General features: G+C 39.3%; 1 protein-coding gene across 1 annotated transcript in view; it reads right to left on the reverse strand.

The window, feature by feature from the left end:
- Window positions 1-2: 2 nt before the first annotated feature.
- The window catches only part of frmd5b (FERM domain containing 5b), a 73,769-nt gene continuing 46,767 nt past the window's right edge, over window positions 3-27,004 (reverse strand). The window contains exons 2-14 of the mRNA XM_061040569.1: window positions 21,366-21,470; window positions 19,575-19,617; window positions 19,414-19,492; window positions 14,642-14,739; window positions 12,340-12,463; window positions 9,671-9,758; window positions 9,454-9,542; window positions 7,964-8,027; window positions 7,522-7,613; window positions 7,352-7,426; window positions 7,135-7,203; window positions 6,905-7,011; window positions 3-3,585 (exon numbers count right to left, since the gene is read on the reverse strand). Of these exons, the coding sequence (XP_060896552.1) occupies window positions 2,996-3,585; window positions 6,905-7,011; window positions 7,135-7,203; window positions 7,352-7,426; window positions 7,522-7,613; window positions 7,964-8,027; window positions 9,454-9,542; window positions 9,671-9,758; window positions 12,340-12,463; window positions 14,642-14,739; window positions 19,414-19,492; window positions 19,575-19,617; window positions 21,366-21,470 (1,623 nt within the window). The 3' untranslated portion in view covers window positions 3-2,995. The remainder of the gene's footprint in view (window positions 3,586-6,904; window positions 7,012-7,134; window positions 7,204-7,351; window positions 7,427-7,521; window positions 7,614-7,963; window positions 8,028-9,453; window positions 9,543-9,670; window positions 9,759-12,339; window positions 12,464-14,641; window positions 14,740-19,413; window positions 19,493-19,574; window positions 19,618-21,365; window positions 21,471-27,004) is intronic.

The following is a 27,004-nucleotide window of genomic DNA, read 5'->3' on the forward strand; positions in this document are numbered from 1 at the left end:
TGGTTGTACAGTTTCCTGTTCCTGTTTGATCTGTGGATTTAAGATTGAACCTATAGCCACAGTAGCTGCCAGATGTAAAGAAAAGATCATATTTATTTGTAAATAGATTACACCAGTCTTCAGTCAGTGATTGGAAATAAGCAGTCTTGTTTGAAGGTAAATGCAGAACACATGCTTACAGACACATCTCCATGTCAAGGTCCACGGTACAGGAAGTCAGCTTTACAGTCAGAGCACATCTGAGCCTTCTCCCTGTTTACACGATTCAGTTAAACTAGACTGGCACCTCCAGTGAGAACTAGAGTTGCCTGTCCATAGAGCTGTAATCACTCTTTATCACTGTGCAGGTTTAAGGGAACTGAAACAGATTCTAGCAGTAAAAACAAAAGATGTCGAGCTGCATTGCAAAAAGAACGAGTCAGGTAGTTGGGTTTGCTACTTCTGCTTTTTTTTTTTTAAAAAGGATAAAAATACAAACCGTCTTTGTGTGAAGCCGCTCCAGAGTCCAGTGAAAATGTCTCTTCTGTTGCATGTGTTCATTTCATTAACACAAACTTTCACAAAAAATATGCATCTACTCCATTTCTATAAACGTAGTCAAGAAAAGCAGTCCATGATTAGGAAATAACCAAACAGGATTCAAACATAAAAGTATTTTCACTAGAGATACTTCAGAGGAGTATCTTTGACCCTCCTAGGCACCACTCCTTTGACACATGCATCTACACAGTTTGACCTGCTGAAGGGATTCAAAATACATTATCTAGAAACAGTTTGTACTTTATAGTTATTCAAATTCATTCATTACCTGTAATATTTATTGCTCAAATAAGTTAATTGTTTTCAATATGTATTTGTTCAAATAGTAGGAAGGAGAGGGTAAATCTGCGTCTGCTGGGCTTTTTTTTCATACATGATCCTCTTTCACCTACAGACCCATCTGTGTTATAGCAAAGTTCTGATTCAAATCTGACAACCATCTGCAATGTATGAGAGTTACTGAATCTAAAAAGATCAAAACATTACAAAAAAAACTTTAAGCCAAGATATTCAATTGTACAGGGATTCTCAAAGTGCTCTGAGAGATCAACTTATTCAAGATAAAATGTAATATTGTTAAAGTAACTTTCCAGAATGCCTTCAGGCTGCTCATCCTAAACTCCACAGCTAATCACTCATCCTCATACAGTCGTCTCACACAGCCAATTGAATTATAGATCAGCCTACAACTACCACTGACACAGTATATGCTCTCTCTCTAATCAGCTACTTGTAGGCTTGTGAGAAGGACCAGTAGTCACGAGCGGACTTGAACAGTAAAGCTGTTGATTGCTCTTGGCATGTAAAGACACACTGCAGGTTAAATAATAAGTATACTTAATTATAAGGCTGGAGAGGGACAGCTGACTTGATCTACAGTTTCCATCTGAGACAACAGAGGATTCTTTGGTAGGTGTAATGAAGCAGATCGCAGTAGGACGTAAACACGACTTATCTCACGGTATGTCCACTGTAAAAACAGAATGTTCAAGGGCACTAAAAGTCACTGTGAGGAAATCTCCAAGTGTTAATGAGTCATCAGTTTGTACAAAAATGGGAACAGGGACGAAACATATTCAAGGTTTGCAATAATCTAAAGACAGCAGGGTTAAACAAAGGTATATTACCTTCACTTAGCATAAAATGAAGCTCTCTTAACCGTACACTGTGGGAAATAACACAAAACTCTGCACTTTTCAAAGGTAAAACAATGTCACATACCCTTAATAAAAAAAGATCTTTGCTCTTTAATATGAACAGTATTGCACATTGAGATGAACCCCTTCTGAAGAGTGCAGGAGTCAAAGATCTAACCAAACACCTCACTATCACTACAGCACTAGCTCACATAGTCCCCTCCCCTTTATAACTACTGTCAAAGTAACTACAGCAAAGTGACAACATTTTCCTTACACAGATGCTGATTGTAGCTATTAGCATTACTTGGCTCCTATTTTATAAAGTCAGTAAACTTAACACCTTCAGTACTTACTTAAATCCTTATATTGCATCCTTAATTTAAAGTCATTGGACGATGAAGCCTTATTGGTGCTCTAGATAGAGGACAGACATGGTGACATGAGCACATTGTTAATGGACGTCTGATCACAAATTAGGTCACACTTCTTAGAAAAATAATGCTTCAGTCTAACTCGGCAGCAGCACCGATATCACCCCTATGTCAAATAGATACAGCGACTCATTTTGAGCATTTGGTTGATTAAAGAATTTCTGGACTGTGTGCCCCATCAGGATAAGTTAAGAAAGTCTGGAGTCTTATTGCCAAATATACCAAATATTGATTAAAGGAAGCTAGTTCTGTGGAAAAGCATTTGACTCAAGGCTGATCTACATTCAGTAAGGGCTGCTCGATTTTTACATTTCACACTTCCTCTGACCCCAACATACTAGCTTAACTCAAACAGCCGTTTTCAATCTCATAGCAGCGGCCATAATAACACTGTGCTGAAATGAACATGGTGGTTGACTTTGAAGTATGAAAAACAAGATGAGCTAGAATGGCCCTCATCTAGTTTGCTCTAAACTTTACTCAAACACTCAGGTCACACAACAACACACACCCAAACTCTTCAGGTCCTTCTGCCCTATGACAAACATATAAATCAATACAAAAATAAAGGCAACTATTATATGTGGTTAAATCAGTGAAGTCAGTTTGACTTTCCTTTCCCTTTCAGTGTTTGAACAACACCCTGTTATTGTGATTTTGTGTAAAAATAAAATTTCCAAAGTAAAATGTGATATCTCTCCTCGCAGTAATGGTGAAAAATATTACACAAGGTTCTTCAGGGGACAGAACGTGGCTTGTGACAGGAGATTCATCCTGGGAGAATCAGATTTTTCCCAGACCTCTCTCCCAGCTGTCTGTCTTTGTTGTGTCCCATCTCCATCAGTGGAGGACTGTGAAGTTTCTTACAGGTTCTACATCTCTGCCTCAATTGCTGATTAGAAAACCTCCCATCCACCGTAACTTACAGGCGAACCAGCGCCGCAGAGGGCAGAAGTATTCAAAGTGGAACTGCTGGAATTCAGGCGTCTTGCGGATGTCTCTCAGGAAGGCAATATCCAGGTCTGACTCTGTGAGCATGATAAGGAGGAGCAGCAGGGCAAACAGCAGTCCGATGGTGACCAGGAACAGACGCAACACGCTCAGGATGAACTTGTTCAGCTCCTCCACGTCGCTCGATGACGACGGCTTGCTCCTCCCCTTACGCAGCGCTCTCCTACCCGAGGTGAACTCAGTCCCCTGCCCCCCCTTTGATGTACCCGCCTCTGACTCTTTATCCTCATCAATGCCTGAGGGAGCGCCGTTCAGGTGTCGAGCAGAAGGCATCTCCATCCTGTGTTCGGCCACAGGTGTAGGCAGCACGCTGTCTGAGGGGCAGTAGGCCTCGTCAGAGATGACCGCAGATGTGCTCGCCTCGCTGCCGTCCACCAGCTGGCCCCGAGAAGACATGAAGGATTCGCCATGGGAGACGGAGCGAACAGGTGTGGAGTGGGCGCTGTCTCGAAGCGACTCCAGACCTGAAGACACAAAGCAGAGGAGAGCACATGGTAAAGAAGATATTTTATAACTGGGAGGTATTGTTGTACATTCAGAGGGAGAATCTGATGAAACGTTGTTCCTTAGACCGACATTATATGAAGAGAGCTTAGAAAAAAAGAGTTTAAGAAAAGAACAGATAATACATCTTGTAGGTATGTGCATATTAAGTATAAGCTAAGTAGAATGAACATACAAAATATATATTGTCACACTTATTTACCATACTAATCAAAAAGACATCAACTTTTAAACATCAACATCCAGTGTTTCCCCTAGGTTTACAGCGTTGGGGAGGTGGGGACAAGCCGACACGACGACACAAACACTTGAAGGAATCTTGGTGTTCATGTGTTACTTTTAATGACAGCTGTCCTTTTCTCTTAGAAAGGTATCCTTAAATGACTTCTTTCCCTGATTTCCGACTCTATCCACTATCCTATCCCTACAAGAAAGGCACAAAAAGCCTTTACTTGACCTTCAGGGGGGGCCGTTGGGGGGGCGGGCCGCCCCCTAATATAATGGTAGGGGAAACACTGAACATCAAAGACACATCCAAAAACCATACAGGATGAATATGTATATGTTATATCTAATATGTATATGTTTACCTTGAACTTTTCCTGGTGTTATATTTGAAAGGTGAACATTATAGATGTGTTTCTTCTAGGACAATTGGAATATTTGACCACACCTGCCATCTTAGTGCCTATCAGCCTATTGGTGTTTAAATCCATATATATATTGGTGTGGTCACCTAAAGAAGACCTCTGGTCGAAACATTGTGATTTTAACAAATTCAAACTTTTTATGGCATTTGAGCAAGTGTGCAGGACTGTCTTCTTCTTCTTCTTCTTCCTCAGTCTGCTGTTTTTGCACGGCCCAGCACCTATGTGATTTGCGTGTAACAACCTAATTTTTTGCTGAAAAATGTGCCAAAATTAACAATTCTAATAAAGCCATATGGATAGAATTAACTGTTTTTAAATGGTCAACCTGCCATGATCTTTTAAAGAAACTGATCCTGTCCTCCTGTCAAAGCAAATACTTTCAAAAGGCAACTCCAACCTGGGATTAGACATGACGCATTAAAACAACCTCTCTAAGAACTGTTACTTAATTGGAGAGAAGATATAAAACATTACACTTTGATAGCACTGCATTCAACTTTAACAATCTATTATTTTGAAATTCCGTATTTTTATGTGTTATAAACTTCATTATTCTTCAGAGAAAAAACTCAAATTGGGCCAATTCCAAGATCTTCTGCACTGCTCCTTTCAACATCACCCACCTCAATGGCCATAAAGCAATCAGGAACCACACAAAGGCAGCGGTCCAAAATCCTTCAAAATAAAACCAGCTTTGTTGTTTTTTACCTGCACTGTTGGCTGGTGGGCTGCATCCATAGACTTGGGGAGGGACAGCTAGCCTGGAAGGGGTCCTGGAGCTCTGTCCAGACCCAGAACCAGAGCCTGAAGTGGAGGAACCCCCAGAGAGGGCAGGGAAGAGCGGTAGGACCCCCAGAGCTCTGCCCAAGAGTCGGGGTCCCAGAGACAGCACGCGTACGTTTACATCTCTGTAACAGTGGTTGATCATCCGCAAGTGAACGTTCACCTTGGTCTTGATCCGAATCAGACACTTCACCATGATTCAAGGAGAGTAGAAACACTCTTGTCTATTCCTGACCGTGCTCCAGGACCCTTCTGCTGCCCTCCTTTTTGTCCTTGTCTATATCTTATTGAAACGACCTCTCCTCTGTCGCCTGCTGTCCCTCTCAGTCTCTGACTGTGGCTGGCTATGAAGCAGCTAGCTAAGGAGCCTCCACATACTGGCAGGCAGGCAGACAGAAAAGATAGAGAGCAAGACAGACACAGAGTGAAAGACAAGGCCCAGGAATGTGGACCACTTGTGCCACAGTTCACCTCGTCCTTCCCTGCTGTCAGCAGTGACACATGCCGGGGCCCTGACAGCGGGAGCTATTTTCAGACTGAGATATTATTACCAGTGGAAATGCCAGCACAGACAGAGCGACAGGACAAAACACAGGGGGTTTGTTTTTGTGTTGCTACAGTGGAGTGCAATGTCGGAGTGTGCTCCCCATGTCAGTGACAAGAAGGGGGGCTAGTTTGACAAAAGATTTTTTTTTTTATGGGGAACAGACTATATAATAAGTTTAGTCAATATAAGCCAGGCTGGTCATTTGAGAGCTAAATTACTCACAGTGGCAGCATTGAGAAAAGGTTAATGGCCTGTCGGAGGGTGGAGGGGGCAGTAAGTGCCCTTTATGAACATACAGGATGACTTGCTCATGTCAAAATAATGTCTGAGGCCACAGGCTGATGGGTTCACTGTGAGAGTGTGGTTGATGTCTAATACACAGAGTCCACATCCAAACAGTAAACAGATATCACACTAAATAAAGAGGATGGACTGACACTCAGGAGTGTTGGATTGTTCATATTAGCTACCTGATTAATTTAAGAAGTGGAACTACACTCCAGGTTTAAAAAAAAGGGCAAGCCTGTTTTCTTTCTAATAAGAAAAATAAACAACTTCTCTCCAGATTTCACTCACTTTGTTCCATGATGTTCATGGTCTCAGTGTATAGTTTGTTGTTCGTTTTTTTTCTTTTGTGATATAACTTGTTTGTTTGGAAGTGATGGTCCCATTTGGAAAAATGGACAGTAAAGCTGTGTACGCTTTAGAGATTAGATAACTTGTGATTGAGAAGATGCTACCTGAAGAACCGCTAGTTCAGGAGTCGCCTGCTCATTTTAAATTGCATAATAGTATAAGTGAAACATTACTGTGATATATATGGATAAACACTGCTAACCAAGTTAGCGAAAGAAATAACTGCATCTGCTGGACCCTTGCTTCTCTAAATAATACACTTCAAATAAAGATTGAATTTGTTCGCCATAAGTATAAGATATATGGTTGATAGATTATTTTTTTGTGACTATTGCAGATACAAACATGAAAAAAAAAACATGACACAGACAATTATATATATAAAAAAGTTAAGTTCTCTTCTTGATAGATGATATAATTTATCACAAATAGAAATATATTCAGGCGAGGATGTTGTATGATGGGTTTTGGATAAGGTGTAAGTTCATCTGTTTGGATATTTCTGTAGAAAACAAACACTAAACTGAGAGACCTTCTTCACACTGAGAGAGGTGGTCTTTTGATTACTTGCTCAGCCGTGATATGATCAGAGAGCGTGAGGACTCGACCCCTGACCTTCCACAATCACTCTAGAAAGTATCAAATTGAGTTTTGTTTTTTTACCCTCCATGATGGAGATGTGCACAGCTCTCCGCCTGGTCCGGGGCACACTGGTCAAACGAGGGCCGTGAGTGATGGATGGACAGCTCCTACTTGGCACCATGCCAGCCCTTCACAAAAAAAACACATATATACACATGTATAAATTAAAACATGAATGCATGATATGCACTTTGAAAAGCCGTATTTCATATTATTGTAGGGCTGCAGGCAGGGGTTGAAGGGATTCTGACCTGTGTATCTCAGGGGGGTCTCTCTTGATTTTGGCACTTTGTTCCATTACCTCTTTTGCAACCTTTCCACTAAGAAAACAGAGAAATTAAAACTGTTGATACGCACTGAAACACTCAAGGATGAATGACATTTTTTAGCCAAGACTATTCTCGGTATGTAAGTCATTAATATTCATGACTTGTTGTATGTTTCCAACAAATAAACATGAGTGAATACCTGTATCTGAAACGACTACCCTTGAAGAAGAGATTACTACTGGACACAGTACGGACTTGACTCGACTTTTCCAACCTAGGAGTAAATGGAAGGAGAACACAATACAGTTAAAATGATAAACATACCTAGCATGATGTTGAGTGTTTTTAGTCTCACATTTTGTGACTTACTTGTAAAATGCCTGATGCTCGACGCCACACTTCCACAGATGCTTACAGGCCTCAGGTGTAGGTGCAAAGTATGTCAGTATGATTTTCCTGTCCTGTAACACATTCAGTACCTTTAACGTACTTTATATCTATAAATCCTATTTTAACCAGGTTCCTCATAATGACTTGCTCATCATGTGAAAATAAAATGCCAGCAGTCTTTTCTCTTACATGAACTGAGCTCATGGCTACATCCCCTCCCATGACTTGGCTCTATTGTCTGCTAAATTCCAAAGCTAACACACATTTTAATCCTATCATTTCACATCTACTATCTATTAAGAGATAGTTTCACTCAGCTTCACAGTGGTAATGTCTCCACGCATAAAACAAGGCTAACCTCATTTAACTTCCTGAGCTCCAAAGACTAGGGAAGGAACATATTAATAATGCATACACATACCTCATTCTGATTTGCATATATATGGAATGTCTTTGCTTCAAACTTGAGTTTGGTCACCTCGTCCCTGAGATGTAGACATGGACAGCACAAAGGACAGACAGAGACAGAAGAAAAAGATGACAAACAGAAGACAAAGTGTGAAACAGTGAAATAAAGAAAACGGAAACAAGAGGACACAAAGGAAGATGAAGGGAAAAGAAGAGACAGAATTGGATTAAGGTGGTTAAATATTCAGTGAGGCTGGAGGCACATTAATAACACCAACAGTGTTTCATTTCTGTGTTGAAAAGTAGAGCCATAAAGATTCCAGTCAAAGAAAGTCAAAAAACTAAAACTGCATATGATTGATGATGCAACAACTCTAAACAAACCAGTCAGACTCTGTGATTATGCAGCATCACAGCTAGTTGACTCAGCTGTCAACTAAAGGTCACCAACATCCTCCTGTATGGTTTATTATTGTTTCTTTTTCAGTGCTTAAAATTTAAATACATTTGCAGATAAAGGAAAAAGTTGTGTCCTACTGCACACACAGAAAAATATAAAGGGTTATTGTTTTGTTTAGATTTCAGGTGCGTGGAGCTTTTGGCTCAGACTCTCAAAATATTCAATACGATTTAGTTTCTCAAGTCTGTTTTATTGTGACACTCACAATGATCATTTATAAACATTTTTAAATCCTATCAAAACACTCTGTATGCATTGTTAAAGATAGGGTATCTGTACATGATAGGCTGTATTGAATAATTAAATTTGATCCTGGTACTACTCAATCTAAAAAAACATGAAACAAATGTTTGGAACAGCAATTCAATAGTTTGGACTGAAATGAATGATGATTGAAAGTTTTAAGATATTATCCTTTCCTTTTCTGGCAACTTAAATATATGTTCAGAAGCACTGTTAAAATAAAAAGTGTTAAGAAAAGTTGTTCTACAAGCTACTAATTAAAAGACGACGCATAATAATGAAAAAGTAATTCTTACTCACTGCTGGCTTATATATCTGTTTTTAAAAGATCATTTAAGTAACTATGGTTGATTTAAATGTTGCGCTCTCTGCTGACAAAGCAGTTCCTCATATTGCTCTACTGATTTTGTTCATGCGTAAGTTGAATTTCTAACAGAACGTCTCACCCTGACTTCTTTTAGATGAACATGTCACTCACTCAATCTCTTTGTCTGACACCTACCCTGCAGCAGGGGTTACAGGCATTCAAAATAATGATATAAAAATAGTCAGTCTTGTTGCTGATGGACTTATCAGCTTTTGTAGGTAATAAAGAATCATCAGTATTCATATGTAGCTGAAAACACAGGAGCTCTAAATGAACTGGTTCATCTGAAACTTTTGGAATCACCGTTTTGTCATCAACAATTGGCTACAAAGACTTTTCCACTTTATGGACATGTAGACACATTTTGTGCAAGTTGATTTATGGTTATCTCTTTTATCAGTGTTTCCACTTTTCCCAGCTCATCTGTACTCACCATTTGAGGAAGTGAATCCTCCTGTTCCCCTGCAGCACAGTGAATCCAAAAGGAGTAAAAGCCAGAAAAGCTGGGTTCCCAGATACGTCCTGACAGGTACACAAATCAATGTTTTTGGTTAATGCAGAATCTGAATTTCTTTTCTTGCACTTTTATTTTTCCCACATTTGCTCCAAAACATAAACATGAATAAGTCTAAATAAAGTAAAGAGAGCACCTTGCATGGATGAGGGTCCACCCCATACGTTTCTAACATCTGAGCCTTCTGCAGGAAGTTGAGCTCTGACGTTTCAGGACTCTGACCTCTGAATGAAAAAGAAAAGTTGGTTTTACTGGATGGATCCCAACCATCTGTCTACTCAAAGGAAATTCTTTGATAGAACATTTTGCTTATCTTTCATTAACAAGATGAAGCCAAACTTTTTTTGTTGTTGAGAAATCACAAATCGGGCACATTCCCCTTCATAACACAAGCATAGAGCATATGGCTTGTTGATTACAATGTCCAAAGAATCTACTGCAGTTTGGACTTTGCAAGCACAGCCCATCTGTTTTGTTTCTGTAAATAAGATGAATGGACCAGCAGAGTGTTTAACTGCCAGGTAAAACTGAGCAATTCATCTCTATCTGACACTCAAATATGGTCTCTGTGTTCAAATAATGAAGATAAAGCTGAGTCATTGTCAGTGACTTGGCTGCTCCTAATTAATGACTAAAACAATAATAATCATCTTACATCTGTGGAAGTTGTCAGCTTGTGGGCCGACTAAAAGAAATGTAGGTTGCTCTCTTGTTTTATGTATGCCTAGTAAAACTGGTGCATGGTCACAGATTTTGCGCTCTGTTATAAAACATGGACCTGATTTCCCTCCATTATCTCTGTTCCACTCTCTCTTATCTTGATAAATAACTGTGTTAAACAAAGGAGCTCATTTATGAAAGTAGGAGAGACTTTTTCCTGTGCAGAGAAATAACCATGGTGAGATATATGCAGCTGTTCAAAACCACTGTCAACATCAGGTGGAAATGAACGATAGAGGGCAGTGCAGGACCAAGTCTTTATTAACTGTGTGTGTGTGTGTGTGTGTGTGTGTGTGTGTGTGTGTGTGTGTGTGTGTGTGTGTGTGTGTGTGTGTGTGTGTGTAAGACAGAGACTACAAGCAAAGCAGTGAAAAAAGACAATGGTTTTACAAACAAACAGTAGCAGTTTGATTCTACCTTTAGGCTACTCATTATAATCTTCGATCCATGAGCACAGGTAGAACTTTAAAAGAACATTCGTGGTTTCAATCCCTCCACCTCTACACACCAGAGTTTTCATGAAGTGGTTCAGCCTGTTGACCTCTTTCAGTATATTGGCTGTTGTACCCTTAACCAAAAGGTGATCTGGAAGTCATCAATGGTTAGAGAAGCAGGGTTGGATGTTTCTGTACTTGTTAGCAATGCTAGATAACTTGTGCCGCGTTTAATCCTTTTTACAATTTATCTTCCAATGGGCTCCTTAGGCTCAATGTACCAGACTCCCAGAAGCTAACACTTCCTGCCTCCACACACGGATGACCTTGGCCCACCTCAACCTTGTGTCTTTCCACCAAAATTGTACATCAGCCCCAGGCAAAATCTAAACAGTGTACCTCAGGGAGCTCAAAATCACCACCATCCTGAAAACACATAATCCAAAGTGGTCTGTGTTTGCTGACAGCATGAAACCCGGGGATTGTATTGATTGTACAGCAACCCATCCAGCAGCTCTTCAGATGTGCAAAGACTTTGACCAAGTGTGGGACAAATTATCTCATGCTGTATAGAAAACTGAGTTAGGATGGCAACATACACATCTAAGTCCTGCCCAGAAAAACAACGTGCCTGCTGTATGTCAGAGCGACATTCACAATCCATCCATTACAACTGGCCTTTTTACTGCTAAATGGTGAAACATGCAGAAATACAGAATCTGAGTGTCCAAAGAGAAAACTAACTTTAAAAAAAGACCAGACGGGGAAGAGTATGAAAAAGAACCCAGAGTAAACAGAGCCAAGACTCTTTGAGTTTGGGAATCAACCCAAATGTATTTGACCACTGAAGGCTGCCTGAGCACTGGCTCCTGGCCATGCTTTGCCTGAAGCAGGGCTCCCTAACTGGTGCATTGTAGGGAGCAAACTGCCAGAAAAATACTGTAGTCTGAAGTATATGCTGCAGACTGGTGCATTCAATGTGTTGCAATCATAGTACTAAACCTGTACAAGAAAAAGAGAGTGCCTGAATTTCAGATGATATAAACAGGAGTTATGAGGAAACACACTTCACCATCACTTCAACAACACGGTAAGGACGCACATTAAGAAGCTTTGAAAATCAAAACAATCCCTCTGCATATACCAGATTATGATCTTGTAGACATGTTTTCTATGTGATGTTTTTTCTTTGCAAGAAGTTTCATATGATCTGTTCATTTATTTTATTTGTAACAGGTACTTAGTAGTAGTTTATACTTTTAAGAAATCATTGCAATATCTTCCATCTCATCAACAGTATGCTATGATGCTCTTCATCATCACCCGTTATTCAAGATCATTTTTGATTTACTGCGATGGAAAGTTAAGAATGCACTACAGCTTGAACTAATTGCATCACTGTTGCACCTAAATTAATGTTAATGTGACCTCCAAGTGTTTTTACTGCTACATTATCTAAAAACAAAGTAGCTGTATGGAGACTAAAAATATCACAGCAGACGTTCCTTCATGTTTGCCACGTCTACACTCTGAATTTTAGATGCACGACAAAGGAAGGTTCCGTGTTGGACCAGGTGTGCCTCCCTCATGCCTGCACTGTGGAAGTGAAGGAGTACCAGGTGCAAAGGGACATGGACAGGTGTCACCTTACATCAGCTCAGTCTTGTGGATCTCGGCAATCCTCCGCTCCAGCTTCTCTGAATGTTTGGGAAAGAACTGGAACTTGGAGCTGTAGCCCTCTGGGTGTTTCCCGGGGTCATAGTCACCAATTTCAGCTGAAACATGGGCAAGAAAGACAAAGGAAACATTAACAAGGTTAGATGACGATTTTAAACTACTTGCTTACTAAAAAAACTCCCTGTTCAAACCTCAAAGTTGTCCTTCCTTGGCCTTGTCATGTAAACTGCTCGATTATGTGAATAAGTTATATTGAAAAAATGAAATATTTTAATATGCTCATAGTAATACCAGGGGAATGATTCATAGGTAGACTATAAAGTATCTCATTAAACTCGCACTTGCATCCTTATCATTTGTGATGTAAATAACTATTTCAGAAATGTGTTAAGATGTGATCTTTATTTCCTAAAGCTCCAATAAAAACATTTTGCCACTTGAATCTTTGTATAGTGATGTTGTGATCAGCAGAGAGGTTACTTTGGAGCATAAGATAAAACGACAAGGTTTCGACTGCACAAAAAACGCCATCAAAAGCATGCTTCATTACGGTCAAGTGTTAATGAACAGGAGCTCAACACTCATGTTGCACGTGAACTGAGATACACATAAAGACTTAAAGACCAGCCCAATCATTTTTATGTGTTTATAGGATCAGGAGTGTTAATGGATCAAGAAATTCTCTGTTTCATATTGAAAGAACCCGTTGTCAGTTTTGACCCTGTTTACATGCATAAGTCATCCAGGTGGCATGTCTACACTATCTCCCAGGCTTATTTGCATCCCTGTAGCTTCCACAGCCGAACACTGGCATCATAACAACTTGTAGAGGAAATACATGGACAGTTTGGGTATTTGTCTGCTCTCTGGGGAGCTTGTACTGAACTATTCACAACAAATTCTTATTTTCTGACAGTCAGTGCAAAAGTGTGATTATTAACCGGGTGTTTAAGTCACAGTTTATATGTGTACCACACATTAGAGTTTCACAATTTCTGACATGTTGTCAATGCCACAGAGTGCTTATTAAATGGACTGCACATTTATAGTGCCATTTTTTGTCGTCTGACCACACAAAGCACTTTACCCTAAATGTCACAATTCATCCACACACTCGTACGCACTTCAAGCCATTTGCCGCAATTTGGATTCAATATCTTGCCCGAGGACACACTGACATTTAGTCTTCCCTCAATTATTATCAGACAAAGAAGGTGGGTGCTTATGCAGACACCAAAATTAGATATAGCAGAAGTTTGGAAAAACACCTAAATGGCCATTTATCAGGTAAGTTCCTTCCACATTTTTTCATCCAATCATTAACCTCCCTCCTTTCTCTTTAATTAAATGTTAATGCATTGCACTAATACAGTGCCTTAACAGCATCCATCCTTTCACACTCACTGATACACTAAACAAGTCTTATGCAAGGCCACTAAACAGCTGATTATTCACACATATTGCAACACCGTAGACAATGCTTTCAGAGCAATTTTGGGGCTCAGTACCTTGCTCAGTGTAGACTGCCAATCTTCTGTTTGAAAGGCAAATCACTCTAATCTGAGTCACAGCTACCCCAAATAACTTCACTTAACTGGTATTGTCTCTCTTCGTTTGACATCAATGTGTATACCAGAGGCATGCCAGATACTGGTGACCCCCCACTGTCCCGGCTGGTGGTTAAGGCATACAACAAAGGTAACACCAAAGAACAACAAAAAGCATACAACAGCCTTAAGAAAGCTTTAAGACTTAAATTTAAGTATTTAACATGTTAATTTCATTTTCATTCCACTTAATAATCGGGTATAATTAGAAATGAAACAATTTTTTTCATAAAATTTTACAACCCCAAGGAGGTGCTGACCCCCAGTTTGGTAACCACTGTTATTTTACTTGTAGGAAGTAAAAAGTGCCTTCAGTAAGTCAGCACATAACTTATCGTCTTTGTATAATGTATAGTTTGATTAAGCCTTTAGGATTATAAAGTGACACGGGTACACCTGGGAACATTCAGAGTCAGGTATTGTCTGGTTAAACGCTGGTTAGAAACCTGGACTCCCTATCAAGTGTTTGACAGGGAAATTGCTCCTTAATGCTTCTAACCTCTCTGGATGTAAGGATTAGCCTGTCAATCAAAACACATCATGGCTATCTGTTAAAGATAACAGAATGCACCCAGTGTCAATGATTTTTTCCTTGTAGAAGATGTTTTTATTTAAAATGAATCACAGCTTTTTTGAAAACTTAAATGAGAGTTCTGTATTATGTCATACCTTGTAATATATAGGCAGCGAGCAGAGCAGCATCTGATGTCTTACACAGGAGACGGCCGTGGTAGAGATCCCTCTTAACCTGCAGGAAGACGAGATATCTGTGGAGTGGAACACAGAGAAACTGATTCGGGTCTTTTTTAAGAGATGAAAAATACACTGTGGTTCTCATGGCAACACAAATGAGGGATATTTACAATTACAAATAAGGTGTCAGTCATTTCCCAGGTGTGTCTGAGAGAGATTGTTGTGTATGGGCTTCAAAATGTGTTAGTTTCCCTGATGCTGAACCTGCAACAATTGTGCAACACTTTCAAGGTTTCGAAATGCATACTGGTCCCTGATTTGTTGCACAGTAATTCATGGCAAGCAAGTAAACATGCTCACAATCATGATACACCATCAGCCGGTATCATTTTCTAACATGTTAGGTTAACATGTTATGAGGCTAACATTTGTTTAAAAAACACATAGACAAAGTACAACTGTGGCTGATAGTAATGGAGCATTTTCTGTGATAAGTAAAAAAAAAAAAAATGAAAGCCTGTTTTGATTGGACTAATTGGGAAACCTTTCACAAGGGCTCATTCAATGACATGACAAATGATCAGATTAATTTATATGTAGAGTTGGTCATTCCAACAAAGACTATCCTGAGATTAAATCTGAAGTGACCAGTGACATAAAAAAAGTCATATACCTGGGTATTTTAATTGATGAGTCTGTTAATTTTAGACCACATGTGCTGTGCCTGGTGAAAAAGCTGAGGCTAAAGCTGGGTTTTCTTTTTAGCAACAAGTTGTGTTTTTCTTTTAATGTAAAAAAGCGTCTTGTCGCTGCAACTTTTTTACCTGTCTTAGACTATGGTGATCTTTTGTACATGCACGCCTCTTGCTCAGTGTCTCCATATGGTTGATACGATTTACCGTGCATCCTTGAGGTTCATTACAAACTGTAAAGCACTGACTCACCATTGTGAGTTGTACTCTCGGGTTGGATGGCCCGCTCTGGCGATCCTGTAGGCTCTTACACTGGTACACTTTTAGATATAAGGCAATTCTTGGTCTGCTTCCTCACTATCTATGTGTTTTTATCATGCAGAAAAGTACTGGGCAGTATTCTTTGCGTTCTCAGGACTTCTTTATGCTCTCTGTCCCAAACGCTCAGAAACAGAAATTGGGAAAAGGGCTTTTGGTTTATTCTGCACCCTTAGCCTGGAATCTGTTGCAGAATGACTTAAAGCTCAAGGAGCTGGTGTCCTTAAATGTTTTTAAATCTAAAACGAAAGACATGGAAGCAGATTCAATTGGATGCCGATGTTTTTAGCTCGACTGCTTGAACTGCTGACTCCCCGATTTGACTCATAGATGGCTCTATTTTAATGCTAAATGTAGTGTTTTGTAAATTGTACTTTGTCTCTCTTTGTGTCTCTGTCTATAACTTTGTGTTTTTTCTGCTGCCTGGCTTGGCCGTGTCTCCCTTGAAAAAGAGGTTCTTAATCTCAATGGGACCAACCTGGTTAAATAAAGGTTGAATAAAAATTACAATTAAATTAAATTAAAGGAAGTTTGATTTAAAAAATAAAGAACCTGGAACACTGAAAGACACGAAGAAGAGGTGAAAATCGGATTGAGAGAAGCTTGATGTTTTCTTTCGTGTTATGATTGACCACTTGCTGCCTTTGGAAGAGCACATTGAAAATGTCAGAAAAAGGACAAATTTTGATTCCGGCTGTGGCTGATGGTGATTGTAAGTGTTCTACAGTATTTTAACAGCACATGGTATATGTGTCTGTCCACTACTTTAAAATCTAAACGGCTCCACCAAACAAAAATCTGCTCAAAGATTTGAAGGATAAACACTCCAGAGACTCTATGAATCTGCCTACAATAAAACATGTTTAGACTGTCTAACAGCATTGTCCGACATCAACCACGCTCTGAACAGAGAATATGATCTATTACCATCAGACAGGAGAGATACAGGCTCCCACATTTCTGTATAAGCTACAGTACCTTTTTGCTCTACACAGTGAAATGTAAAAGGAATGGATTAAACCTCAACTACTTACTCCACGGCCATTTCATATTTTCTCTAATCACTCCATATTTATTTACTCTAAAATTAAAGTTTAGAAAAAAAACATGACTTGAAATGTTTTCTACAGGAACAATTAGACACAGGTCATTGCCTTACTGGAGGCTGGTCTGAAGCTAAATCCGAATCATTCTGAGCATTTGGGAGTTAAAATATGGCCGCTGATTCACACTGAGGTCCACTGGGAGCAACTCAATTTTCTGCTCTCATCCACAATATCCAGAGATAACTCGTCTGTCAATTTCCCAGCATTCATTTCAAATGCCTGTGGTTTGGCTTCTCTCCAAGCAGCAAAGCAATAAATAGTATAGCAGAACTAAAGCACTGCAATGAAAAGTGGCAAAGAAGAGTTTGGGCCATGTTGTCTTTTTTTTACATCACAGGATGTTCCTGTTATCAGCAAAACATATTACCTAGTCTGTAATTTAAAAACTGAGCGTACAAATCTCTGCATAATGCTGTTACCTGTCATGTTTTTGCTGATCTAACTTGTATTTGTGTGTCTGTGACTGCTTCCAGACAGAACAGATGGCAGAGGACAGAGGAGCTCTCCCTCCCCGGAGCTCTTCTCTATCAAGACATGCTGGATGGAGAATAAGAGATTTTACTGCGTGGCAACCAGTCGAGGGAAGTGATTTGAGGGATCTGTGCGCTCAGGAGCACTTTGGCTGTCTCCTCACTTCAGTTTGTTCAGCTGTCAAAGATCCCACACACAGCACAGTACTGGTGAGGAGCTCCATGACACTGCAGCTCATAAAGATGGGAATAGGTAAGTCCCCCAGCACATAGACCAATGCTCTATAAAACATGGACGTAGTGCTGTGACATCAACCATTGGTTTCTGAAGTGGAGTTTTGAAGTCAACCAGTCACCAATATTGGAAATGCTGTCTCAAACTAACCTTCAGCCAACCAAGAAACAGGCAAAGAGCAGGAGCTTAGCCGTGCAGGTCTTGAACGTCCTAACGAGGTGTGCGTCCATAAAGATATTTAGACCAAAACCCCTTTTTTAACCAGGCTGTATGTATATACAACATGTATATTTATGTCATTAGAAAGGGCATTTCAAGGGTGTGTAAGTGACTTCGGGGGCTTCTGCAGACAGCCTCAAGTGGACAGTCGAGGAACTGCATATTTTTGCACTTCCGCTTCATTCAAGATAGGTTGCTGCTTGACATAGACTAGCCGTTAATACTGTGATGAATTAAGAGTTGTATTTTTTGTTTGTTTTTTATTACAACGTACATTTTCACTACTTGATTTGAATTTTCCTTAAAATACTTAAATTACTTACAGAAATAAAGTTTAAAACAGAGTTTACATCCCAAGTGGTTCAATAAAAGTGCAGTGGCCAGCTACATCAGCATTTTTAAACGATGCTAAAGCCTTCCAAAAGATCAATAAGGTGGAGTCAATTGTTCTGTTGAGCATAAGAAGCGTATTAAAAGGCCACCTCTGGTGAATTTCTGTATTAAAATAGATAAAAATGTCTGCACATTATGTCTGATGCTACCAAGTGGTGGTTATGTACCACCAGATATAATAAACAACAAGAGCTGCCATACCAGAGTCAAATCTGGAGGATTTCTAAGAACGTTGTACTTGTCAGAGGAAAGGTTAATGAAAAGATGGTGTTTTGTTATAATGTGTTTAATTAAAAAAAAAAACTTGTGCTTATCAGCCCCTTAGAAAAACAAGCTGACTGGTTCACTAAATGTGCACCGTGCAAGGCATGATTTGCAATATCAGATATTTTCATCTGCTATTATTTTTTAAACATTTCACTAATACAGACACGTGCAACCCTGACTGGGTACACAGTCTAGGTCCTTAGTTCTTAAACATTGGTCTGAAATTTGTGATGTCAGGGATTTGTGAAACATGAACACAGTACACGTGAATAATTTCCTTTCTCCTCTCTTGAGCCTTTAGAAGTTTATCAAACCAACACCATCACATACACCTATGACATGATGACATTAAGAACAATGACACACTGATGATGCACATGGTTAACCACCACACCTTCATAAAAAGGTATACTACGTACTTATATACAACGTACATTAAACTGTTTTACAGAGCTGTGTTTTCTCTCCTGAGGGAGCTGTGTAATGTCTGATAAATTGCCTCAAATGATGTCACTTGAGTCAGCATCAGTTGAGTCTGATGACTGCAATTTAAAGAAACAGATCTGGATGTATAAAATGTGAAAGACTCGAGGAATTCAGGATAGCAGAGCTTTGTAACCCACTCTTCATACCTGCTTGAGGCTAGGGCGGCTACCTGTATCTCTGATTTAACTGCGACTGTCCGCATTGCATTATGGGAGGGGTTTAAAGGTGTCGACCAGGTGTTTTTACTAGAAAGAAGTAATCTTGGAATACCATAGATATCCCTAACACTTTGTCTTGGTTTTCATCCATTTCAGGGAGTCAAGTCCATTTGGAGTCAAACAAAGTTAAAGGTGAGCCATGCTATGGAGTAAGCTGTCACACTTTGCTCAGCACTACACCTATTTGTGTGACTGGCTTGTACTATACAACCAGTTTGACTCAATTGGAAATGCAGAATAAATCCCTCGCTCTTAAAGCGTCGATCAGCAGGAGAGAGGGGGATATTCATCTACATTTACACCCCACCCTCCTCTCCAACAGTCTAGCTACCTTGGAATCTTACCTGGTGATTTCTTCTTTCAGGGCGGCAGGATCAGGTGGGTAAAACTTGACTCTTAAACACATGGTGAACGGAGGCTGGGCTGATGAAGAAGACAAACATCACTGTGATCAAACTTGGACATGAGTTTCTAACCACTCAGGCATCCAGAAGGAAATACTTACATTTCATTTGTTTGGCAATAGACTTTGTAAACTCCAACCAATGCTGAAACAGAGAAAAAGAAAAAGTAAGACGGGAACTTTAGACATTGAATCTTTAGCTGCTGAAGTGTCAATCTGACGTCTGATTGCTCAGCAGCTCAGCGTGATGTCTTGTTATCTATAGCTGGAAGGCACAATGGAATTACTCCCATCTCATCCCCTTGTGTTTATTTAGACCCAATCCCGTGCAGTCACATTGCAACACAGTCACCGTGCAGAGAGGAGATGAGAGAGAGCTGTTTGGAAGATAATCAGGAGAGTGCTTAGCATCACAAGAGGAAACTGGCTCTAATCAGTGAGACAATTACATGCTGTCAGTGGTGGGGCATTGCACTCAAAATACAGTCACTGTTAAACACAAAGATACTGTGTTAGCTTTAAACTATTTACTTATTCTAAACTTTTCACTTTATTTGTCTCAGTTGAGTTATGTCAAATACAACATGTAGAAAGAATCTGCTAAATGAAAAACATTGGTACGTATTTTTGAAAAGCTTTTGAAGACGAAGTGAATGCTGAACAAATACTTGGTTTAATCACTGAAATTCATCAAGGACTGTTCTAGTTTCTGTGATTGATATTGATATCAAACAGTTGGCCTTTTGTCATCCTGTATAATCGACATGCAAGCTTACCTGTCCTGAATATTTATGAAGCAGGAAGAGTCATTAGACCTGTCATTTACACCTTCAAACATTTGATAAAGCAATCATAACCACTTGTGAGACTCTAAAAATAGTGTGTAGATATACAAAAAAGAGTAGAAGAGCTATGTTCTCTTTGAAAATGGCCACAGATGGCTTCACATCCTTGCACCAGCTTCACAGGGTGTCCTTGGACATTTCAGATTCACATTTGCATACATACATACAGACACGATTGCTAACATCTTCAAAATAGAATCTGGCCAGTTAAACAAGACACCATCTTTTCTCACTTTGAACATTATAAAATGAGTCTAAAAGAAGGTTAAAAGACAGATTTGCTAGGTATGGGTGCAGAGTTATCGGCTGATTCAAAGAAGCAAAGCATCAAGTTTGTGACAACAACTTTAAATACAAGGTGACAAATAACACATCTCTAGTAACAAATGATAGAAAGACAAAATAAGGGCATTAAAAGTGGAAAAAACTATGTAGGCTGATTATCTAATTCAAATGTCTCAGTATGAAACTCTCTGTTGAATTAGAAAGCACAGGTACTGTTAATATAATCCAGAGCTGAAGGTCAGTGTAGAGTAGGTTGTCTCTGAACTGGAAGGTAAGGGAGTCGATCAGCAGCTCCTGCAGCCACATGTCCAATGTGTCCTTGGAAAAGACACTTTACCCCAAGATGCTACCGCTGCTTCATCGGCAGCGTATGAATGTGTCTGAATGGGATTAGTTTATACTGATAGACACTTTACATAGCAACCTCTGCCATCAGTGTGTGAATGGGTAGGTGTGTGTGGCGTAAAAGCGCTTTAAGTAGTCAGAAGACTAGAAAATTGCTATACAAGCTGAAGTCCATTTACCATGTACCATGACTTTATGGTGAATCATTTCAGATAGTTTAGATGAAAAAACATCACAGGCACAAATGTGAAGAGAAAAAAACCTAAACAATATAAAATCAAGAAGAAAGAAAAGAGAAAAGAGAAAATGAGGTAAGACCGGAATAAAGAAGTAAGAAAAACCCCAAAAGCCATTGAATTCAATCAAATTAAATCTGACTGCAATTTCATTGGGTCTATTATTAAAGCTTCAGACTCACCCTCTGCTTGTCCGGGTCGACATATCTGATGCCAAAGTAATCTTTCTCCAGCAGGTTGAGATGATGGCAGATCAGGTCAAACAGGTACTGTCCCTTTGCATCCCGCTGAAAGATATATATTATGCCAACATGAATACAGAGTTCTTACAATTGAAAGACGTTTCATAAAAAAGAAGGAGCAATTCATTCAGCAGGACTACACGGCCCCAGTCTTCTTCATCACAGTAGCTGCAGAGATTACAGATTGAATTACCAAATCGCCCTTAGATGATAGTTTCATATGACATGCAAACATTTCTATTAAGAGTTATCAAATTGTCCAGGTAGAGAAACAAGCTACATCTCAGATTTCCAAATGAAGAAGGCTTTTTAAATACATGTCACAGTGGCTTTTTATTTTAAAAATCTCACTAGGAAGTCAATTTTCAAAAAACCTTTAAAAAAGTCTAAAAGGCCACCACACAGAGTTTAATATTTCACTATCCTCAAGGGGAAAATATAAGGTCTATCAAATATGTATATGGAGACGTCAGCAGCCACCTGTGAAAGCTCTGAGACAGTCCTGCACCAGAAAAAGACCTGGAAAAGCACTGAAGCAAGGTGTAGGAGACAGAAAATGAGAGGAAGCTGTTGCCATGCAGTGCAGTATGAAAAATCTGACTCATGCAAAGACATGGGTACTTCTTTTTTTTTTTTTATAATTAATGAACCTAGAAATACATATTTTACTTGTTTTGTTAGGTAGTTGTAATAGCTTGAACAAACAAAGGCACGTTTTTCAGCTAACCAAATGGACTGTAAAGTCATGATCAGGTGTGACAGTAAGCAGGGGAGGAAACAGTGCTGCTAGCCCTGCTGTGAAAGATAAACTCAGAGTAAGCAGCCTCAAAAGACTCACTAAAAAACTGCTTTAATGAATTCTTCATTTAGATTTCACCACAACAAGAAGGCACATGGCAACACGGCTGCCACTGAGTGCGTAAAAAAAAGAATGAGCAGGTTATTAAAGCTTGATTCATAGGCATCAAGCTGTACAACTAAACAGCTGGTGACAGAAGAATGTAATAGCCTTCTCCAAATAACACTGAACTACATTTAAGATACATTTCACTGTTTTGGAAAATATACGATTTCACTTGAAGATGAGACTAGAAGATCAATCCTCACATTTTTGCCCGTAAAGAAAATACTCAAATAGCACAAAGTCCAGGAGGGTTAGCTAAGCACAAAACAACAAGGCAAGGCTACAAATAGTTGGAGGTCATGTTCAGATTCAGCCACCTTTGGAACTCTTAATTTAAGTCAGAATTTGATATCTTTGATAACCATAACTTGTGTTTTTCAGCTAGCATAGTGAGTGCATGCAGACAAAGTGTGTGTTTAGTGTGTGTACACTCTTCATCTCTATGACACTTTGTCTTCCTTCAGTGGTAAAGGACACTACAAAATATCCCATAGTGCCCTTTAGTAGAGACACTGTATTTACATTTACATTTAGCAATGAGACAAAACTGCATAGTCAGAGAGGCCAAAGGCAGATATATGAGAACAGATAGGGGTCCATAGCAGAGAAAGAGTAATGCCGATACAGAGAATTAGAAGAAGAGAAAGGAGAAAATGAATGGCCAGCTGACATGGATCAAACTGTCCAATCACAGCGTGCTACAGCATGGCAATTATTAAAACACGGTTTGTATTTATCCGCCATCTTTAAAGCTCACCCTCTCCTTCAAATTTTTTTTTACAATTGCTTTTGTTTACAAATCCACAAGTAGCCTACCAGTGACAGGATAAGACAAACTGCTTGGTTATTCAGGCACTAAAAGTGATTGAGTAGATAAACATCATTGTTTAGGCCTGCATAAGTATGGAGGTAGTCAGCATTACGTCACCATTTGGTTAGTCAACTTCCTTTTTGCGATCTTAAGTTCGATAATTAGACCATCACTATCTTGTTTTTTTTTGGAGCCTGTAGTGGCCATATTTGGACAACAGGGTAGGGCTAGAGAGAAGCAAGAAGCTGGCAAATGTCAAGTTATAAATAATAATATAAGTTACAAACAGGCTGTACATGAGGCTTATTGATTAGCAGGTAAACCATCATATTTCCCTCCAGATGAAAGACTTGTGCATTGCTTATTTTATTCATTGCAGCTTCCTTTCTTAGCTGTGTCAGTGGACTTCTTTTGCTCCTCCTTTAGCTGTTCTCCTGTCAACATAACCACAGACACAATAAACACATGCATCATAGATGCATGCAAAGACAACAACATGCCATGTTTTTTTGGAGGATGGCCTGGTTTGTTAGTTGTAAGCTATAGGTAGCAGCAGAAGAAACGTCTGTGGTGACGTGTTTAGCTCAGCTTCTGACCTTACACAGAATTTACCACTGACTCACACATTCATGAACCAGAGAGTCTACATCATTTCCCAGGATGCATTTCACTCTTCAGCTTAAATAGGTACATTTTAGTCCTGCATTTTCCCCCCCAAATTTCATCCATCTATTGATTTGTTTAATGTGCCGTCTGGATTTTTTGTTTTTTTGCAGTTTGGATTCTTGTTGACAAACTCACATTTTATTCACTTGTACTTCACTGAAGCTTCAGTATATCAGCAATAACATATTTAAATCCAGGATGTAAGTAAAGTTAAAATCTTTAAAATATAAAAGAAACATTGTCAGATAACAATAATCCTGCCATAAAATTAGAGGGTTTTGCATAATTACATTATGTAAACCAGATTTACATCATTAATACAATATGCATAAAATAATGCAGGTGATGCAATTCTTTAATTAAATAAAAAAAGTTTTAAGAAAATAACAACCCACTTCAAAGCACCACCTATTATGTCCACTTGTGTCAAGATGTGCTCTCCCTCAACCTTTCCCATGATGCATCTGTCTGACCCTTCGTCTCCTCTGTCAGTGTGTCTGTATGTCACCGCCACGACATTCACCCTGACTCACAGAGACAAGCCTGCTGAGTAGCCCTGCAGCAAAAATAGAACCACACACGTTTATGTGCCGTCTCACACACGCACACACACACACAGAGCCTCCATCCTTCTTCCTCTATAATAAATGTCTTTGGTACACCTGTGAAACCTCCAGATCCACAACATTTTCAGAGCCTGTACCTCCCACTCCCTCCATCTGCTGTGCACTGTAGTGTTCACTACTGCAGTGGCCAAAAAAGCCTCCCAAATTAATCATGTTGTTACTGCCTGTTTCCTTCTTTGTGTGCACTAGTGTGTGTGTTTATGCCATACTTAAATGTTTGTGAGAAGTTACTGATGATCCATGTCCAAGTAAGCAGTTATGAAACAACAACAAACAGGGTGGGCCATTTATCTCAGTCCAACACTTGTGCACACAAACGAGTGGGAAAGAAATGTATTAGTAGGATCATTCATGATTCTGAACGTCTTGGGGGGAAAAAAACTCACAAGCTGGATTGCTTTTTATAGCATCAAGACAATGTTAGCACACACTTTACAATGGATCTATCAGCTGTTACAACAGGTTTGAGGTTGTACAACTTAATAAAGAGCTTCTAATCTGGAGTCTTATATTCAGTACTACAATGAGCGCAGGTAATCCTTTTGTTCCTGTTTGTTTACCTGACTCTGCACTCTGAAGCAATTTGTAAAGATGAGATCGAAGAGCACTCGAGCTCTGTGCCACGCTGGTTTTCTTGCTTCACTAAATAGCAGGAGAATAAAGCAGCAGAGTCTTTCTTTCTCATAAGAGCTGACCAAACACTTGTAATGTAAATGTGGTGTTGTGTTGCATACTGATGAGACACACTGAACTTCAAGGAGCTGACCTGAGCTCCACTGGGACACAAAGGTGAGCCCTGAGGCAGAAACATTATCGATCTGAAGTTAAGTGTTCTTCAACATCCTTATGAGAAATAAACCCAGAGCAGAGAAACAGTACACTAAGGAGGAAATACTACGTGGGGCCAGTTAAAGCCCTGTTTTATTGTTTTGGATAAACTAACAATCCTTTATGTGCTTTGTGTCCATGTGATTTCTGTGTAGGATTTGCTCCGTCACAGTGTTCTCTATCTTTAGGTTTTATTGCTGCGGAGGAAATAATTACATCCATGCTATATGGGGATTAAAACCCTTTTATTGCCAAAACGTCAGGGAATAAGAAAATACAATAACGTGGTAGTGAGATAAACAACTTTACAGTTTGGAACTTTTTCAATAAGCTCTGCAGTGGGATAGATTTTTCTTGTTTTATAGTAAACATAAGGTCCTAACGCCGTATGTTAGGATGCTCTATAATCCAATTCTTGTTGGAAGTCTGCCATTTTGTAAACTGTAAATGTCTTGTGGATTTAAATATACGCTACATTTAACAGTACTTTCATTGACATCTGAGTTGAGAAACTGTTACATTTCTTGCTTTTAGGACATTTAGCATCAAGAGGAAAGTTTTGCATGTGACAGCTGAGCACTGCAAAATGGTTTTAGCGATTGGGCTTTAAAAATAGACTCTTTCTGTTGAGTTTTAATCAGTAAGTAAACAAAGCGTGACTTAAACTTTGCCAACTGTCATCTCATTCGCATCACTGTGCAAAGAAACTAACTTTTAATGAGCTTAATGTCAGCATGTCTTTCTATGGGTTTTTGAGGATTAGTCTGCACTGACATACAAAAGATTATAGACTTAAAGAAAAAAGAAGAAAAAGTAGCTGCAAAGACACGTCTATCTGATTATTTCCTCAATTCAATGTACAAACATGCCTGTTTTAACACTTAATCTCCTGTAGACATTAAATGACCCTGATTAACCACAAGACCAATAGTCCAGCTGAGGATCCTCATGTAAGATAAGTTTGGATATACGTGTCAAATTAGCATCGCAACATGTGTATTAACAACACTTAAATCCTTCCATAAATCAGTCAGTAGGGCAGTGAGTGAATAAGTCAGTATACTGACTAGGTATGATGTCAGTCAGTCAGTCAATTTATCAGGTCCTGACTGACTGACTGACACCATGAATCACTCACTGATACACAGCCATGGTCAAAAATGTATTCAAACGTATGTTGTTCCTGCAGACACAAAGTACATTCAGGAGATTTGTTGTATTTATAAAAGTTTGTTTTTGAACTTATTCCAAACAGATCAGAGAAATTAAAAATGCATACCAAACAAAAGCTTTGGCCTCAGGAGGTGAAGTCACATCACTCTTATCATCATATAAAGGATCATCTTTTGGTATTGTGGTCAAATATGACGTAAATATCGAACTAGGGCAGTGCTGTTTGATGGAGGTTTAAGTGGAGTGTATGCTGGTATACCTTGACTAAAATAAAGGAGCTGAGGCCATGATTATGTTGTCAGTCTCCATCCAGCTCATGGGGAAATCATTGAGGTCTACTTGATTTCAGCGCTGTCTGATCAGGACAAATGGCTGGCCTGGAGGCCTGTGTGGTGAACATGTGCGTATGAGATATGACTGGCTGGAACAGGTTTATAGAAGTACAGCAGATGACGGGTAAATAAAACTGAGATTTAGAATAAGTCTTCAAACTACGCCGCATGGCCAAATGAACATGAATACTAAATTAAAAATGAGAAACTTGAGAAAAAAGTTAATGACTAAAATAAAA

Source organism: Labrus mixtus, chromosome 1 (assembly GCF_963584025.1).
Source record: "Labrus mixtus chromosome 1, fLabMix1.1, whole genome shotgun sequence".
NCBI classification, from domain to species: Eukaryota; Metazoa; Chordata; class Actinopteri; order Labriformes; family Labridae; genus Labrus; species Labrus mixtus.